Here is a 19,156-nt window from a genome sequence, read left to right as displayed (position 1 = left end):
TTATGTTATTATTTTAATGTGAAAATAATCATATAAAGTGTGGTTAGATTGTTTTCGTTAGGTCTACACCAAAGACTTAGTTTCCAGAAATTATAAGTATAACTGTGATGGTTACTATGACAACAATAGTAAACAGAACGACAAATAGTAACCGGTCAACAAGTATGACAACATTCCGCCAATTTTCTTTTTTGGAATTATTCAGTTCTTCTCTCTTATATTCATTTGAATAATTCCGCAGTTCATTTAATATCAGTTTCAATTCTTCAGACGTGGAGTTCATTGTTGTAAGCCTATTACTGATATGCCTTGGTCGTTCATCAAACTGTGTAATACTAGACCTACCACAACACATGCAATTAGCATGATCAGCTAATTCATTTTCTTCGCCGGATTTCTTTCGCTTTAGGGAAATTCGCTCATCAGCACATGTACTCGTTTTTCTGCCAATTGCTTTTCCAACTTTTCCAAAAAGTACATTTGCTAACCATTTCGGAATATCCCCAGGCTGGTTACAATTATAGATGTTGAGCAAAACTGCACTACAGACAATGCTAATACAACTCATACAAGTAAGCATTGTAAAGTATTCCTCTGAAATAGTGAGAAAAAAAAACATAAACTGAATGTAATCATCCTTTTACATGACCAACATTTTACCGATTCTAACTCGGAATTTTGGTGGCATTATACATGATTTTTTTGACAATAAAAAATATATGAAATGCTTATTATGCTTATCTAGGCCTATTGTTAGTAAACAGATTTTTAATCGTAACCGTTGCCATCCGAGTTATTTCATTTGATGTATAATGTTAATAATAATACATTTATATAGCGCCAATAAATAAATAAACATTACTGTGTAATAATAAAGATCCTTACGGAGTATCGGTGCACTGTCGGCAGACGGTGGCAAAGCCTCAGCAATCATTTGTTGGAATAAAAGAATCGCCAACAGTGTACTGACACCAAACGACATCTTCTCTCCACTTTCCGGTGGCAGCAAGAACACAAACATTGTCAAAATAGATAAGAGACAGCAAGGTAAGAGAATGATCTTGACAAAGAATCGCTCACGCCTCTCCAAAAACAGTGTGTAAATTACTCTCGGATAAACATCTGGACAACAATTATATTTCTCTTGTATATACTGAACACTGACGTCAGTAAGATTCCACGCGCCATTTTGATTAAACTCCGTTTGTTTGCTTTTATGTCCAGTGTCCGGGATTAGGTCCTGTTGTCCGCCATTATAAACCCAACCTCCAAATTCTAAAGCGCATTCCTGTTTGTCAAACGGGAAATGTCTCAAATGCATTTTGCAGAAGCTTTTTAGTATAACTGGCGTAGCTAGATCCACCATTCCATCATGCTTCACATTCAGATTAAGTGACTTTTTCGTTCGTTCAAATTCGTCGTCAACACTAAAAACAAAAATTGATTACAAATATAATATACTCTAAATAGTATCATAAAATGTGTCAATGATCCCAGATGCCTATTGTGCTTCAAAAAGAAGACTATGGGATCTTTTTGAATATTGTTTTAAATTTGCACTGCTGCAGACCATAATTATAATATCAACCGAAACAAATGTATTTTTAAGTATTAATAACAACTAAATAAATTCCTGTCATTTGATTGGTCGATTGTGGGTCATATGGCGTGCAATAGTACGCACTATTGGACGGTCGTTTAATATTACTTTTTTACGTGTACGAAAAAAAAATCTCTCCACTTTGGAAAATATTTTTTTTGTAGTTTTGCTTTTCAAATAACCTAGAATTAGCCTAAATGAGTTCCAGTTGCCTTCCAAAGTTTCGTAATAGTGGGCCTAGGCCTACCTTTTAGTAAATCTGATTCAAATGACAGGAATTTATTTAGATGTTGTAAAAAAATGAATGTTTTATATTCGTGTAATGGTACAAATAATGGAATTTGGTGTATAATTAAATGTTATATTTCAACTCGGCTTCGCCTCGTTAAAATTTAACCTTTCATCATTCACCTCATGCCTTTATTTGTACCATTACACTCATAAACATTTATTATTTGTATACCATACACACAATGGACAAGCAATAATCGATCGAGACAAGACAATCATTACTATTAACTTTGTTATTCACATAATTATCAATATAAAATGTGACAAAAAGTGACAATTTGTTTTATGGATTCCGCATTTGCATTTTATGTCCTCTTCAAATGATACTTTTAATCTTGCTTGCAATCTATTATCAAATTTATTTCTAATATACAATACATTTAAAAGAAATTCAGTCGGAATTCAGAGCAATTTATTTTAGTATAGTGTATACCGTAGTAGTAGTACTAGTAGGCCTACAGTTGATGGTTCATGTAAAGTTATGTTTTTGATATACAAAAAAAAAATAAAAATAATTTAATTAAAAATAATGAATTAAAAACTGAATCAATGGTAAAATTATACTAAATTATTGAAAGTGTGATTCGACATTTAATTACATTCCTATTACACTCTTACTCTATTCTTAGTGTAATAGCATTGGGCTTACTTGTTATACAAGGTTACATCCGGATACCATAATGCTGACTGTTCCACGAAAATCTCGGTAATGTTGTTGTAATCATTCGGATCCCATACCATAAACTCGTCTTTCCAAAACTAAAAGAAATATGTTTTTGTTTAAAGATAATTATATTATCTCCGGATTTTTCTACTATTTTTCTACTATCTATTTTAATATCACATAATAGTTATTCACTTTGATCAAATGGTTATCTACCTGAAAAAACTGTAATTTAAAAAAAAACATAATCAAAATGTTAGAAAATGAGATTTTGGTTAAATTTAACCGTTTATTTTGTATTTTTGCAAGTGAAATCATTATTTGTATATGATTTTTTTCCACGGAAGTGAATAACTTCATTTCAACTGGAAAATGGCGTTTTCAAAGTTAGCTTGTAGGCCTATTTAATCTTCATTGTTCATGTTTTTGAAAAAAAAAATCATCGTTAAATGAAAGTATGTATAATGTTTTTTTTTTTCTATCTGATGTTACCTGTATTGTTTGATTAACTTAACTTACTCACCGCATTATACCATGCACTAACTGTAATATCTTGCCGTTTCTCGTTCTACAAAACGCAACAGAGAAAAATGAATGTTATTACCATAATTATAATGCTATGCAGCATTTATGAATGTATTCAACTGTGCAAGCACGCGTCGGGTTGTCGCCTTTCATGTTTTTCTTTATCAGAATTGATTGAAGGAAAATTTTAATGGATTTTTTTTTTAAATATAGGTCACGAGAGAAGAAAGTAGAAATATAAGAAGGTGTAAACATTATGGATATAACCCAGTGGTAAATAATCAAACACAGAGTCGGATGGTGGGTGTTGATAAAACATTGGTACGTTATGAACTACTATGTAATATGGTTAAACCATTTTTACATTAAAATAATGAAAGCACTTAATCGTATTATTTTAATGTAGTATAATTATATTCAATACCCTGTGTATCTAAAAGAAGGAATTGTTGCAATCATATCGTATGTCACAGTCATATTTATGCCATACATGACAAATCAATCAATCTTGTTATTGTCAAAGAACTTAATAACTCCCTTACCAGTTCAATTACTTGCAAAACAATTAATCGGATCATAACTGTAACATTTTGTGTATTATCTTTGACTGGTCTCGCCGATGGTATTATATAGTTATCCAGCAAGTCTCGTATTAATTGCGACTCTGTATTGTGAGCTAATAGTTTAACTGAAACAACAACAAAAAAAGAGGAAAAATGCATTGATGACAATCGCAATTGTGTTGAACTAATACAAAACGGAAATTTAACCAGATGATTACATCATCACATGCATTATATTAACACTTTATTTTTGTCTATCCTTTTATGGTTGTATGTTTTACAGGTATTTCATGCTTGTTTATCCTCACTATATATAAATAATTGTGTGTGTATTTCCATAGTCATTAGGATGGTTTTGTCGTGCCGATGATGAATGCAATATATATATATATATATATATAAATTAAATTACTGATTTGTTTGTTAAGTTTGTAATTTTGTAGGAGATGCAAAAGATTAAGTATAGAGAGTGTGCACGGGGGAGAGTTGGGTTAGGGTTGATGACGTGGAATGTGAATAAAATAATTTCTTTACAGAGAAAGATACGAATGAAAGAATTTAGTGAACAGAATAGAAGATGAATAGGCCTATATAGGCTGACATTGATGAATGAGTTTAAAAACATCCTAAGGAACATGATAAGAAAACAAATCACGATTAAATGAATGGATACACAAGAAACATGCAAGGAATACAAATGAATTAACATAATTATTATGGACCAAATGAATAGATGTAAGGAGTGAACAAATAGATATAAAAACAAAGAAATAACCTTCTGTGGCTAGGATTTTAGAATTTAAATGAAAAAGGAAAAATAGAATGAACGAAAGTGTGAAGTATGATGTAAGCATAATAATACCTACATTATTTAAATGAAACGAACTACTGGAATAATACTGGTACATTCTATGAGGGTGGTATGATGAATGAATGACTAAAATAAACCAATGAGTGCAACAATCAATTAAAAATTGCGTGATGGAAACGAATAATGTTTGTGATACACAGTGAATGAAAATCAATGATGAAATAAATTTAATTCACATTTACCTGGATGAAGAAGCAAGATAAGAAGCGTCAATTGTTGGAATAGATTCATTATTATGATAGTATTAAAGGTACGGTACCCCTGCAAGATAATTACCAAAATTTAATGATTTTTTAGATATAATATTTGACCTATAGATCTAAAATGACCTAGAAATACTATACTAATACTATACTATATCAACTATTTCAACATTTTCGTTAAATAGGCCGCCCACTAATATTCTGACTAAAAAGATCCCAACATTTGAACTTAGTTTCAAGTCTAGCCTAATTGTAGGCCTATCTATGTAAAATACAAACTGATGTTTTAACAAAACAAATTCTAGCGAGATAACGAGAGACAGATAAAGTAAAATGTAATTTAAAAACTTACTTTTTAAGTGTGAATCAACTCAGCTACAAAGCGAAACGGATAGAAACATATCCGGGACACAATCGATTAATAAACACTTAACAAACCAATGTTACGTTGAATGTGTTCCATTCTCTCATTCGTCGTAGTAAGTTGTAAACGTTGAGGGGGTAGCCGACAAATATCTCGCTTAATTGACTTTTTTCGAATATTGTATGCAAGTATAGGTTTACATCACATAAACATTTATATTGAAAATGGCAATACATATACATATTCAATTAATGTGACTTTCCTAACATAATTGAAACACCCTTGAAACACTAAGCTGTAGGTTCAAGATACTTACCGTTCATCTAAAAACCCATTTACCAAACATTTAAAAATATGAAAAATAAGTCGATTCTAATAATTATCATCATGCTTTGCGCGTATTTTGCTACTTTCGTTTTGCTTCTGTGCAAGAGTTGATTGTGGAAGAATGGAAGGACATCAACTGTTTAGCGATAATGCGGAAAAAGATAATCAATTCAGTAACGATACAGCGCCAGGTTAGGCCTAATAGGGTACATACGAGGTTCGTACGTTACCAGTAGGTCATACAAAAACGTAGGTAGTATGCCTACATTGTTTTTCCCTTTTTATCAAAATTAACTAAGAACGTAGTAATATTAAGTATGCATTATTTTTACAAAATTAAAACAAATGCGGGGATAGTGTCTTTAAAGATTAATAATGTGGAATACGAAGTGGTGTTTGATATCACTGTTGATGTCCTGGTGAAAACAACAGGCCAAATCACTTCAATATATACTCACGTACCACAGTGATTCAATTTCTTGTACCACGAATAAGTATATCATAATAATACATACAAAGTGTAAGTTTATGCAACACGCATGTCCATCAGAGTTAAAGCCTTTCACCGCCTTTTTTCCCGCTATACCGCTAATTTATTTTGTGATGGTATGTGATGCTAACTAGCCCATTTCTGTACACAGGAATGCATTTGCCTTGTATGTAAATGAGCACTTATTAGCATTACTGCCATATGGATGGGTATTTAAAAAAATGATATTTATAATAGCCATACGTTTAAGAAATTTTATCCTTTGAAATCCGCTTATCTTAATTTGATTTTCGGATGATAACACAAATTTAATCGTAAGGAACTGTTGGTTTATGATGCGGGTTCATTTTTCTATAGGCGAAGAAAAGTCAGCAACCAATCAGAGCTCAGCAATGCAAGGTTCGCGCGAATAAATTCGCCTGGAAAGAAACAAGCAGCTGATTGGTACGTTTGTTGCATCGTAGTAAAGAGACATGCGCATAAACGCAACAGTTTCCATTCTTTTGAGTGAACTCCTTTACAGGCCTAAAGCGCTTTCAGAATTAAACTAAGCCGAGGATAAGAACAATCCATTAAAAAAATTAATGAAGAACATGTCATTGTAGACAATATTTCATCTGGTTTAATGAGTTTAGAGAAATAACAACTACCAGTCGGATTTTTTTGTTGTTAGTCACTAGCCTACATTAGGGTGTGATAAATGAATCTTCATCCTCATCCCTCATCTTGATCACTCACTTCATGCTTTTAAGATGTAATGATTTATTTCAACAATAAAGTTAAATGAATGGTTAACACAAATGTAAAGAATTAACTGGACCATTGAATCAAGTTCCACTCATTTAAATAATCAAAGTCGCAACTGAAGAAGTGATAAACACTTAGAACGCATCGCAAGAACGTAAGTAGACCAAGCACGATGTGACGTCCTAATTGGGAGAAATCAAGTTTTATCTGAATTGAAGCTTATTTCATTGCTGAAATTACGTGCTAGTGGGAACGAAGTTTTAGTAGTAGTAACAGTAACAGTTTTAAAGATATATTGTCCCTCTGGAAAATATTGTTTATTTCAAACTTGTTTTTGAATGTGTCATTTTATTGTCACATAATAGTTATTTTACCTGAAAAAAATGTAATTTAAAACAAAAAATACTTAAATTGTCTGTCAGACAATGGTTTTTGGGTTATAATTAAACGTCTCTTTTCTCTTTTTATACGTGAATAAATATTATTTTTTTTGTTACAGAAGTGAATAACTTTGATAAGAAACACAGACTCAATTTCTGTCACTTTAGTTTATTTTATTGATAAGGTCAAGTCTGGGGGTCACTTCATCACGCCTAGATACTTCAAGTGTGAAGTATCCTATTACAAACAAAAACTTTAATGGACTGTTTTGATAATAATTCAATGATTATCTGACAGCGAATTACAGTATTATATTTATCGGTCAAATGGAACTCATAAATACCAAAAATGTTTTGGGATTTGTAATTTTAGCATGACGTGTCCTAATAGACTCTCTTTATTGGGTCCAGCAGCTGGGACCTATAAATTATAGTCGAGTTTCAATTTTAGCAAAAACGTCAGTCTCTAGTACTATAACTGCTGCTTGCTTTCAGCTTCTAAATGAGTCATCTCTTGTGACGTAGCGGGCTACAGCAGCAGCGTGAAAAACCAGCAATACGAGCCGATAAATGTGCATTATGTTGTGTATACAGTAGTACCCCGTAGATTATACATACCACCAGGCTACGAGACTCTATTACTACATTTATAGAAAAAGTTTTAATCAACATAACCATTCATGCATATCAAATAATTTGTTATTAACTTTATTTCTATTATAAACAGGCGTGATACTCTAATAATAGGTCTACTAATACATTTAATAAATCATAATAAGACCATATTCCATGCAATGTGTATACAATTGATCAATTTTTACCAATGAATATTAAGCTAAAAAGTAGTTTTTAAATTTCTTTAGTCAAAGTTATGCACATTTCGGTCACCGCGCTTCTAAGTGTCAATTTTTTTTCCAATTATATTCTTCCAGTTATATTTAATTGCTCAATTCATTATCTTTCGATATTGTTATCCAGAAGTTTATTTTGACAATGTCATCATACCAAAAAATTAGAACATGACGTGTGTCCGTAATTTCACCAATGCTACACTGTATATAGATATACAGTATATACTGTACATAATGTATATGAATAGGCACAACTCTGCACAAGCGTATAATAGGATGACATACATCAACATTTTCCGATTGCATGTTAACATACGTGCATGTTTAAAAAATATTAATGTCAATAAAATTATAAAAATGATCACCTATAATTCGTCAAAGTAACGAATTAAATTCTAGTTAATAATTTAACATTGTACTACAAATTATGAGGAAAGAACTCTGCATGAGGTTAAATCTGCAAAAGGTATTCATTTAGAAGCAATACAAAACTAATATTATTTACAAAAGTGGTATATTTTCCCTATCACTCTATACTATTATTGCAGTACTTATTTAAAGATGTAGGCTTATGTATTTCACTAAGGATCAAAAACAAAATATGAAACATATCATTTTGATACATTTGAATTTAAAATTAATTCAGGTACATGGAAGGTGTAATATGTTGTAAAACGTGCTTGTTCAGTAACAAAAACACATAACCTGTAACCGTTCTAACTAAAAATATTGAATAAGGAGCTCATTTCTTTATTTTTATTCCAATGGCTGCTACAAAAAAGATCTTGAATCTTAATTTTGATTAAATCTAACACGCATCAAACATTATTCGAGGGAGGAAGTGCTAATGCTGAAGTAGTATGTGTAGAGGTTCACCCCAACCCAAAGACAATCTGCGACTATGTACAGTAAAAAACGACTAGTTCTACGTTATAAAGTTCATCGAAGTATCTTAAAAACCTCAAGGCATTAAATAAATTAAATCAGTATTATCGTCACCGTTACGTTTGTCGGTTAATCCTTTTATGGCACGTGTATTTCGGTATGTAATCGTAAACATAATTTATATCATGTCATTTTTGTGATACCTACCTTTGGTAATAGTCTGTCATTGTCTTTCGTCGGTCGGTCCGTCATATTCAGTCCCAATTTAAACTGATTGCACCGTCATTAACGTTTTTGTCATTAACTAAACACATATGGAGCAAGTAAATACGGGATAATCATTTTTCCCAAATAACTGTTTGGATTAAAGCAACGCAGTTCATCATCTTTCAATACTTTAACACTCCCTAATATAGGTATAAAAATGGTCACTGTGATGGTATATACAATGCGGTGCAGTTTAATTCTTTATACGGGTTTCCATTAGGTCTGCATGTATTTAACAAAGTGCTAACGTAACTTAAACATGTTGTTTTACCATTAGTAGCACAACAGTGTCTCCACGACATCTTCGAGATTTCTAAATCAATACTCCTCTGCGTTGGTTTTGCCATCTCAAATTCATTGCGTTACTGCGTTGATATGAGAACAATTACAATAATTGTCGCTATGATGATAATAAGTAGTGACGTAAGAAACAAAACCCTATCTACAAAGATTGCCACTCGCCTCCAATCATCCATTATGGCATTGCGCATTTTGTCTTTTTTCTTTTCTTTTAAATATGTCTGTAGTTCATTCAATATTAATTTTAACTCTTTCGATGAGTAAGCCATTCTGCTTAAATTGCTATTTAGAACTCGTTCTTCTACGCAGCCATTCTGTTTTGAAGAAATCGTATTTACATAATTATTCTCTGTGAATTCTTCAAGAATGTCAGCATCCAACGGTGATGTAGTATGTTTAGCTTTGTTCTTAGAAACGTGTTGGTTGAAGTAGACACTTGAAAGCTTTGTTCTTCCGATTGCCTTTCCAACTTTCCCAAACAATAACTTTTTTAGCCATTCAGGAACTTGGCTCGTGTGACCTCTGTTGTAGAGGTTCAGAACAAACGCAGTGCAAACAATACTGATGCAACTCATACATATCAGCATAGTAAAATACGACTCTGAAATGAAATAAGCATACAGAATTAAATATTTGAATATGAAATTATTCGTAAAAACGTATATAATCAAACATGGTTGATTTACCGATTCCTATGCCACACCAATTCCAAAAAAGGATAAAAAAAAGGAAATAAATAATACAAAGATTAATAATAAATAAATAGATAATTAAAAAAAAATTAAAATAAGAAAAATAAAATAAAATTACACATTTGAATATACCATCAAATGTCACAAAATAAATAAAATACAAAAAATAAAATAACAAAGTGAATAAATAAAAAATTTAAACAAAACAACCCACCCACAATCCATCTCCATAAAAAGGGCGAAGAAAGGAGCAATCAGCCCTGGGATTGGAGCTGATGAAATTTATAAAATGGAATTATAATACATTGTATTTCATTCGGTGGAATCCAATTTGAATTAGTTATCAACTTTAACAATTAGATTGGAAGACGCACATTCAAGGATATCATGATTAATCTGTTGTATACATCATCATTTTATTATCAGTTAAATTTAACAGAAATCGATTAAGAATCTTGCGATTTAAAAGTCTTTTAGAAACATAATAATAATAATAAGCTATAGATGAAACCAATTTGGACAATTGGATTTGAAAAGCTCTCTTGAATATAAATTATTTTTGATAAATCTTCTGATATGAAGATTCAGTTTGAATTCATATTGTTTGCAATTTATAGTAAAGTACAACTATAATATATTCATTATTAATGTATCATATTTACATAACAAAAGGATTATAATGATCATTGCTTTTACCTGTACTTTATGCATAAAAACAGATTCATACATAGTATATAATACATATTACAATAATGTTTCATTTAGGCCTAATAGTTAAACAAAATATTTGACGCAGTGATTTGTTCTTAATTGGGCTTACGAATATTAGGACGTTGGTAGTAGTAATAATAATAATAATAATAATAATAATAATAATAATGAGTAACCATTTATTTATTTAACTTTGTTTCACGGAGGTAGGCTCTAACACTGTACAAAACAGCAGTAGTACAGATGACTTAAAATGGCCCTCTTCAAAACAATATAAACAGACATAAAGACCTTATACATACATTTAAATAACAAATTACATACACCTTCAAACGACATAAAAAAAACACAACAAAACACAAGTTCAAACACAAGGAAAAAATAACATAACAATATTTATCATAAATCAAATTATAGTACACTGTACAGAAGTCATAATAATTTTGAATTTGAATTAAGATGAATTGGCTCGAGCGTAAGGTTTTCAACGAATAAATGATAAATAAATAATTCAATGCAATCTACTGCTTCACTCTGTTTTCAAGCGTAAATGTCAGGAGGCTATTAAAAAGGCAGTGCTTCAGATTTTGTAGTAATAGCAATTATCATACTCATTTCATAGTTTTTAATAATAATTATAAAATAGTAGGCTCTGGGATAAAAAAAAGAAAAATTCTTACGGATTATCGGTGTACTGTCAGCAGATGGCGGCAACGCTTCCGCTATCATCTGTTGAAATAGAAGAATCGCCAAAAGCGTCGTGACACCAAATGACATCTTCTCTCCACTCTCTGGTGGAAGCAAGAAGACGAACATCGTTAAAGCAGATAGCAGACAACATGGTAGAAGAATCACTTCAACGAAGAACCGCTGGCGACGTCTTAGAATCAAGGTATATACAACTTTTGGGTAGACCTCTGGACAGCAGTTGTACTTAGTCTGAATATATTCAACTGTAACCGTATTCAAATTCCAAATGCCATTCGGATTAAACTCTGTCTGAGTGCTTTCATCACTGGTGTCTGGGATGACGTCTTCTTGTGAACCATGATATACCCAACCGGCAAACTCTAGAGAACATTTCTGTTCATCTAGAGGAAAGTACGTCATGTCCATTTTGCAAAAACTTGTCAGAATGATTGGAGTTGCTAACACAACTTCGCCAGTGTACCCAACTTTAAGGTTAAGTGAGGTCTTCGTTCGTTCAAATTCATCATCGACACTATGAAAAGAAAGCATTATTGCGATAATAGTCTACTATTTTAAATATATTTCTATTAGAAATATCAGTTGAATCATGAACTTTTAGAAATAATAATATTATGAATATTCAACTTTATTGTTCAATGAAATGCTTTGAATAAAAGAACTGAACCCGTACTTTGATTACGTGACGCTTTCAGTTCATTTATCCAAACAAAATGTAAAAAAACAATATGATTCAATCAAATCTTTGATTTATATATTTTTATAATTACTAACGAATTCTGATTGGACAATTGAAAATTAATTAATGATATTCAAAGTTAACTGCGTAAATTTGCCGAATTATTATCTTAAATCAAGATTTAGCCAAATCCAAAAGAAAAGATTCGAAATTCTAACATTGAATAACCATAACCTTATCTGTTGTGTCTATCTGTAAAGAAATGTCATTTCATACTTATTATACAGCGTTACATCCGGGATCCATAAGGCTGAATGTTGTATAAACACTTCTGTTATATTGTTATAATCTTCAGGGTTCCATAACATAAACTCGTCTTTCCACGTCTGATAAAGATGAATAATTTAAGCACTAAGTACGTATATAATATTGTATATATCTACTGGGCTAAACTGGAAGATGGTTGAAATACAATAAGTAAAAATTACAACCAAAAAGATGGTTTCTAGAATTTTCCTGTAATAATCCTAATCAAGTATAACTACCAGTATATATTTTAAAAGTTTAGAGTTTGCGAATTTTCTTTTTCAGTTTGTACGTTTGTTGATATGGATGATTTTTCCGAAATAAAAAAATTGCAAATAGTCATCCTGCGCATGCTCAGAAACATGAGAATGTACAGAATGATTTTTTTCTCGGCGTTCATTCAGATCAAAATTATTCACACTTTCTTCGAATGCAACACGCATTTATTAGTGCATGTGACCAGCTAATATAAAACTTCGGTTATTTTTATTTATTTATAAATACACGCGATTAAGTAGAATCACTTACCATCTTATTCCAACCGCTTATTGTCATTTCTTGTCTGTTTTCATTCTGAATACAAATATAAATATACTTTTGTGTAACTAATAATAAATAGCTGATTAAGACCACACTTTATTCTTTCTATTACAGTAATGTTTGAGTGCGACTGTTTTCAACATCGCCGCCATTTCATCTCTCTGATTGATTCATTATTTGTATTTCTTGGGTTTCACAGCAACAGTCGTCACAAATAAAAATTGCAAATTATATACAGTAAGGATTTATGTAAGAACATCATCATTTAAAACTATTGCAATGTAGGCCTATCATAATTCAATACGTTATTTTGATAATCTAATTTTTTAATATAATTACAAATCATTTTGCTTTGCAGCCATTTTTTGCCGCTGCTTATTTCTATCCATAATCTCTTCGGAATTAGTATAGGCAAATCAATAAAAACTAATTGGAATACAGTGAATCAAATTGAATACAGGTAAAGGCCATATGGATTATAGAGTTATTAATATTGAAACAAAAAACAATAACCATAGAATAATGATACTGTGACATTTATTGTTTTGCAACAACCTGTTAATAGAATCATCATTATTTAACGAATTGAAAGTTTGACACACGAGCAATCTAAACAGATTCGATTAAAGTTCCATTAATAATTATTAATTATTAATACTAACAGCTTGTGTAAACATTAATTCAAATAGTGAACGAATTAATGTATTGTTAATTATTTAAATAATATCATTATTATATGTGTCGGCTTGTGTCAATATTATTTTCACTCTCGCGTATTTATCTCATCTGTTGTATGTACACACAATTAATCTTGTAATACAGGTTGTAGAAAATACAGGCATAATGATTTGGTATTTATTTTCATTTCTTTTTATACGAGTTACGCTAATACATTGACTGAAAAATGAAAATTTTGAATACAAAAATCGAACTGCATACGTAGTCTTGATTTTCTAAAGTTAAAACAACTCAACAGTAACGATATAGAGATTACTTTACTCGATCATGTAAAAAAAAATTGATAAGTGTTTTGTAATAAAGTGCAGATTACAAGACACACTGGTACAGTTTAATAGAAAATTCACGAACATATTACATTTTAGTTACTTTGCGAAGTTTTAATCCTAAAATGTTGATTAATACATTTTTTGTCTTTTTTTTCGTTAGAATTCCTCAGTTTTTATTACTTTATTAACTTCTTATGATGGATGTATCCTATGTGATAATGAAACGCAAGGATTTACTCAACCATAATTAATTTGACCAATCACAAGCAACATAATGAGTTGCGCTGTCCCCTGCTATTGGTCAAATTAATTGTTCATCGTGTACATTTTTGTATCGCGTACTGGGAGAGAACCAATCTATAGAATGATTAAAATTAAACGTCTTACCAGTTCAATTACTTGCGTAATAAGTAGTCGCAAAACAACTGTAACGTTTGTTGATGGATCTCGTACTGGCCTTGCTGTTGGGTGAATATAGTTTTCGAGTAATTCACGTATTAGATCCGATTCTGAGTTCTGAGCCAGTAAATGGACAGCTAAAATGTATAAAAAATAACATATTATTCCAAGTGAATTATTAATTATCGATAATGCTAATTGCAGGATGGAGAAACTACTGCGTTTCTTTTCAGAACTAATATACGTTGTGTACCGCAAACTTTATATCAACGATAATGGATAGTTTTGCAATGGATTGATGCCTTTTATAAGAACCCTATTTCTTATACTCTATCACTCGACTTGAAACGAATTGACAGAAAATCACTGAACATCCTGATTAATATCTAACTTATTTATTTAATTATTTATTTTTACTCCATCCAACAGGGAATATGACTTGCCAATTGCAGGATGGAAAAACTGTTGCGTTTCTAAAAAAAAGTTACAGGCGTATAAAAAATCATGAAACTTCAAAGGGATTTGAACAAATGACCCTCCAATTGGCATGCATGTATTTTAACCACCAAGACATAGCATCACATATGGAATATTACCAAAAGTGTACGCCCAATCTACGATAAGTGGTCGTATACATTTGCATTATAAAACACTCTTCTCATAGCTGTTACTACTTATATCCTAATCCTAAAGCGCTCATTAACATCAAATACAATTATCATAACGTACCTGAATGTAGCGAAAATATTATCAACGTAAGTGTCTTGCAAAAATTCATCTTTTAATCTAAAAAAAAAAAACATAATGTGACAAAAGTGTGTCGATATTAAAATAAATTACTGCGTACCGCGTTGCCGATAGCAGAATAATTCAGACTTTATTAATCATCACAGTATTCTAATCAAAATAGGCGTATTGCGTTTGTCTTGCGTCAAAAGCGTTTGATCACCGGTACTGCCCGCGTGGTTCCTGCTTGAGACGCAACGCAATGACGTAGATGTAACGTAAAGCTTGGTTCCCACTAGAACGCAAAGACGTAAACGCAACGCAAGCGTTTTAACCAATGACAAGCGAAGTTATAGACAGTTAGCAATCACAAGCGAATAAGCCATAGCTTGTGATTGGTCAATTCACTTGCGTTGCGTTACGTCATTGCGTTGCGTCGCTAGTGGGAACCACGCTTTAGCGAGTTGACCAACGACAAGCTCGAAAAATCCATCACTTGTAATCGGTCAAACCACTTACGGTATGTATGGTTCCACTACGGAACGCAAGGACGTAGATGCAACGCCAGCGAGTTTTTCGAATAATCGCTTGCAATTCGTCAAATAATTTACGTTGCGCTTACATGCGTCCTAGTAGGAAGTAAGATTTTAGCATAATTTTCACTCTTTTTTAACATATAGATTTGCAAAAACGTTGTACTTACGTCCTTTCGTTGCGTCCTAATGTGAACTTATAAGCGAAATGAACTCAAAATGTATCACTGTACTTTTAGTCGACCTTATACTGATTAGAGGTTAAGGCTTACCAGTTTTAACTATGAATTTAAAAACAACTGAACAATAAGACCAGATTAATTTTGTGATTGTAAGCGGTGATGTGGTACTTATACCCGCAACTTACGTTAGGTAGCCGCTGATCGCCTATGACTAAAGCAATTCATTGTGAAGCATTGTTTTCATTATGAATAATATACATTTTGATTTCTGTACTTAATAATGGAATTAATTTTCCACTGATATTATTTAATGTTTATAGTCAAATTGATAAATCGTTGTTATTACCGTCAAATGTTTATAATTATGTATTTATCGTGTCCAGTGGCCCGCGGTTAACGATCACGATAGACAAATATGCATTTTCCATACATAAAACAAAAGAAATATAAAAACTATTAATAACCATCTATGCTTCCTTTGTTGAAAATGATATATTCACACGTCCAATCAAATGACGTCATGATTAGTAAGAGCAAAAATATCGTGACAATACAACGATTTTATTGTTTTTATTTATCATGACGTCATTTGATTGGAATTTTAAAAATATTAATTTGATCAAAGACAGCATAGGCTAAATGATTATCCTATTGTTTTAGAACTAAAACTTTTCTAATTTTTTTTGTTTTATGTAAAAGAATGCATGCTTATATATTTATCGTCGATCGTTATCGTCCTAATGTAAATGGGCCTTAACAACCATTAATATTAATCTATCCCGACTTGCTTTGAGATTTTACATTAAGGTAGGCCTAAAACGGAAACGCTTTCACACTTTCGTACTAATTGAATAATGTGTTTTTTTAAAGATTTGTGTATGTGCGAATCAGGTATCAGTCAATTTATAAGTAGGCCTATGTAAGACAACAACATTTGAAAATGTTATATCAACAAACAATGTAATTTCTCAGTGTTTGGAAAAATAGCAGCGCATCAGCTAATTGCTTTCACGCATCCTCAAAGAAAATTGTTTTGTATCAAGGACTACGGGATAACTAGTATATTATTAAAAGTAGGGCAGGCTATTGAAATAACACGCCCACATTAATCCAAACTAATTTTCGAAATCATAATAGAAGGGAAATTAAAAGAACACTTTTTGATGTAATGGTAATAAATAACCATATTAAAAAATATTAATAATAACCTTGAAAATCTTTTTTTGTGTGTACATTTTGCGTAATTAGCATGTTCGCCAATCATTTTCTGTGAATCGATAGTGGTTTATAAACTAAAACCATGTAAATAATAATATCATCTCAACATATTCCCATATATAAAAAAAATTAGATTAATAAAACCATTGAGAAATAAGTTAAATTTCTCCATGATATAATAAATACTTTATTCACTTATGCTTGGTTCCCACTAGACGCAACGCAAGGACGTAACGCAACGTAAGTGATTTGACCAATCACAAGCGATGGATTATTCAAACTGTCCGTTGTCATTGGTCAACTTTCTTGCGTTGCGTTTACGTCCTTACGTTACGTCCTAGTGGGAACCAAGCTTTAGCCAATTACAGGAGGGGTAGAACCATAATTCTAATACGTAATTGAAAGGATTTGAACATAGAACTTCAGGGTTCAAATGAAAAGCACCAAGCTAAAGTGTCAATAAGGTTTATATTATGTTACTATTTCACCATTGTTTTGGACAAGTTAAGGTATTCGTACTTTTTTTAAATTGTCCTATTTTGAGGTCAAGTACGATAGAGAATATCAGTAATATTAGTAAATTCATTTGAGAAAAATGGCTTCTTTAATAGTATCGCACGCCAAGTGGGTCAAATTTCATTTAAGAATATTTTTATTTAATATAAGAATTGATCTAGCGTGACATTTAACACAGAAGTGTATATTATATCAAAAATATAACAAGTCGTAATTTTGATATAGATAGAAAAACATACTGTATTCCTAATGTCGTTTTAAATAATTAATAATATTAAATTGAGTTTATGTTTAACGAAATCTTGCAGGCAACCAATTTATCATTGATGCCAACGAATGCAAAGACTATATAGTCACAAGAAATATACCGTATAAACAAAATATTGAAGATACAATTTAAATTTAGTTTTGGCCTAAAATTGAATCACAACACTGTTTATACTTACTTAACGAAACCTGAGAGAACCACACACTTCTTCTTTATAAACGATATCGTCACTTAGATTTCCAAATCTGTCTGAAGTTAACAACCTGAGCTGTATTTTTTCAGGCATGTGATAGATTGAAGAACGTTAGAAACTGCATTTCTACCGACGATGATAGAGGGGGTAATGTACGTTGCTCACACGGAGCCATTTTAGCTTGGCTTAACCGCGTCTGGTATCCAGAATCACATGTCAAACTCGCAGAATACACCAGTGAACTTCCGAGAAAAAATCGCGAGTTTGTTGAGTATGATCAGACCTATCTTCTTTGTATTGTATATGGCAGAAAATTGAATAAATAAATAAATAAATGACGCCATGGTATGATGTTGGTACATTAAGTTTAAATCCATCTAAACTTACACATCATTTCTGTGAAAACCGAAATTATGTGATGTGAAAAATAGTCATTTAATTATTACACTTGAAAATAAGCTAAACAAAACAAACAGAGTAAAGCGGAGAACTTTGTATTTAACTTGTCACCAAGTTGAAACAATACCAAGATACCTAACTAAAACCTTCCTAAAGGAACACAGAATTGTTATGATTTTAAGCAACTTTACAATTGGTAACTAGTTACCTTGTGAATTACTATGAAGTGAGAATAACTATAGTACATTTCCAAAACGTATATACGTCGTGAGGTGGTTTCCCGAATGATCGTAAAATCAAAACGGTACTGGGTATGACCAACTAGCGTTATTGTCTAGTGTATAAACATTATTAAGACGTTGGTTTTGACATTTGCATCATGTACTGTATCTTATTGTCATTCAAATTTAGCGCTCGCTCGCATGCCGGCATACTTTCTGTGGTTGCATACTGTTCATGGAAGAAAGCACCACAGACTCGACGGCGTCATTTTCACTTTTGTTCAATCAAGTTACAGCTCCTCTGAATATACGTACGTCTCTTCGGCTTATAGGCTTGGATATACCGGTACTGGAATTAAAAATATACCAAGGAAGAGTAAAAATATTTTCCCTCTTACCTGATCCTACTATGGAGGATACATTATTCCCGTGGATTGAATATCTCTCGTGCCAATTAGAATTATACAGGATTATGATTTGATAGGCTTTGGATTAACAAATGGGAGTCATTCGGAAATTGTGTGCTTAAA

At 31.6% G+C, this 19,156-nt stretch overlaps 2 protein-coding genes across 3 annotated transcripts; both read right to left on the bottom strand.

The window, feature by feature from the left end:
• Positions 1-76: 76 nt before the first annotated feature.
• On the bottom strand, positions 77-5,985 carry LOC144835597 (neuronal acetylcholine receptor subunit alpha-10-like). The gene is made up of 7 exons (XM_078690678.1): positions 5,871-5,985; positions 4,697-4,775; positions 3,623-3,768; positions 3,079-3,123; positions 2,541-2,650; positions 886-1,427; positions 77-594 (listed from the first exon to the last, which is right to left on the bottom strand). The coding sequence occupies exons 2-7, from the start codon at positions 4,743-4,745 to the stop codon at positions 77-79; spliced, it is 1,410 nt and encodes a 469-aa protein (XP_078546804.1). The 5' UTR covers positions 4,746-4,775; positions 5,871-5,985.
• A 3,220-nt stretch (positions 5,986-9,205) lies between these two features.
• LOC144834494 (neuronal acetylcholine receptor subunit alpha-9-II-like) lies at positions 9,206-18,095 on the bottom strand. 2 transcript variants are annotated; one of them, XM_078689316.1, is made up of 7 exons: positions 17,992-18,095; positions 15,100-15,156; positions 14,359-14,507; positions 12,953-12,997; positions 12,395-12,504; positions 11,412-11,953; positions 9,206-9,929 (listed from the first exon to the last, which is right to left on the bottom strand). In XM_078689316.1, the coding sequence occupies exons 2-7, from the start codon at positions 15,146-15,148 to the stop codon at positions 9,391-9,393; spliced, it is 1,434 nt and encodes a 477-aa protein (XP_078545442.1). In that variant the 5' UTR covers positions 15,149-15,156; positions 17,992-18,095; the 3' UTR covers positions 9,206-9,390. The 2 variants fall into 2 exon arrangements, with proteins under 2 accessions (XP_078545442.1, XP_078545441.1); XM_078689315.1 differs by lacking the exon at positions 17,992-18,095 and having other exon boundaries at positions 15,100-15,283.
• Positions 18,096-19,156: the final 1,061 nt, after the last annotated feature.

This window comes from Antedon bifida, chromosome 2 (assembly GCF_963402885.1).
Source record: "Antedon bifida chromosome 2, ecAntBifi1.1, whole genome shotgun sequence".
Taxonomy (NCBI): domain Eukaryota; kingdom Metazoa; phylum Echinodermata; class Crinoidea; order Comatulida; family Antedonidae; genus Antedon; species Antedon bifida.
Note: the sequence above shows the minus strand (reverse complement) of the source record. Positions and strands in the feature narration are given on the sequence as shown.

Bases quoted from the DNA above. Each gene is read 5' to 3' on its own strand.
- LOC144835597 (XM_078690678.1), bottom strand. From the start codon at position 4,745: ATGAATCTATTCCAACAATTGACGCTTCTTATCTTGCTTCTTCATCCA. The intron at 3,124-3,622 runs GTAAGGGAGTTA...TGCGTTTTGTAG, and splicing joins TTTTGCAAGTAATTGAACTG to AACGAGAAACGGCAAGATAT. The intron at 595-885 runs GTAAGGATCTTT...TCACTATTTCAG, and splicing joins CGACAGTGCACCGATACTCC to AGGAATACTTTACAATGCTT.
- LOC144834494 (XM_078689316.1), bottom strand. From the start codon at position 15,148: ATGAATTTTTGCAAGACACTTACGTTGATAATATTTTCGCTACATTCA. The intron at 12,998-14,358 runs GTAAGACGTTTA...ATTTGTATTCAG, and splicing joins TTACGCAAGTAATTGAACTG to AATGAAAACAGACAAGAAAT. The intron at 12,505-12,952 runs GTAAGTGATTCT...CATCTTTATCAG, and splicing joins TAAGCGGTTGGAATAAGATG to ACGTGGAAAGACGAGTTTAT.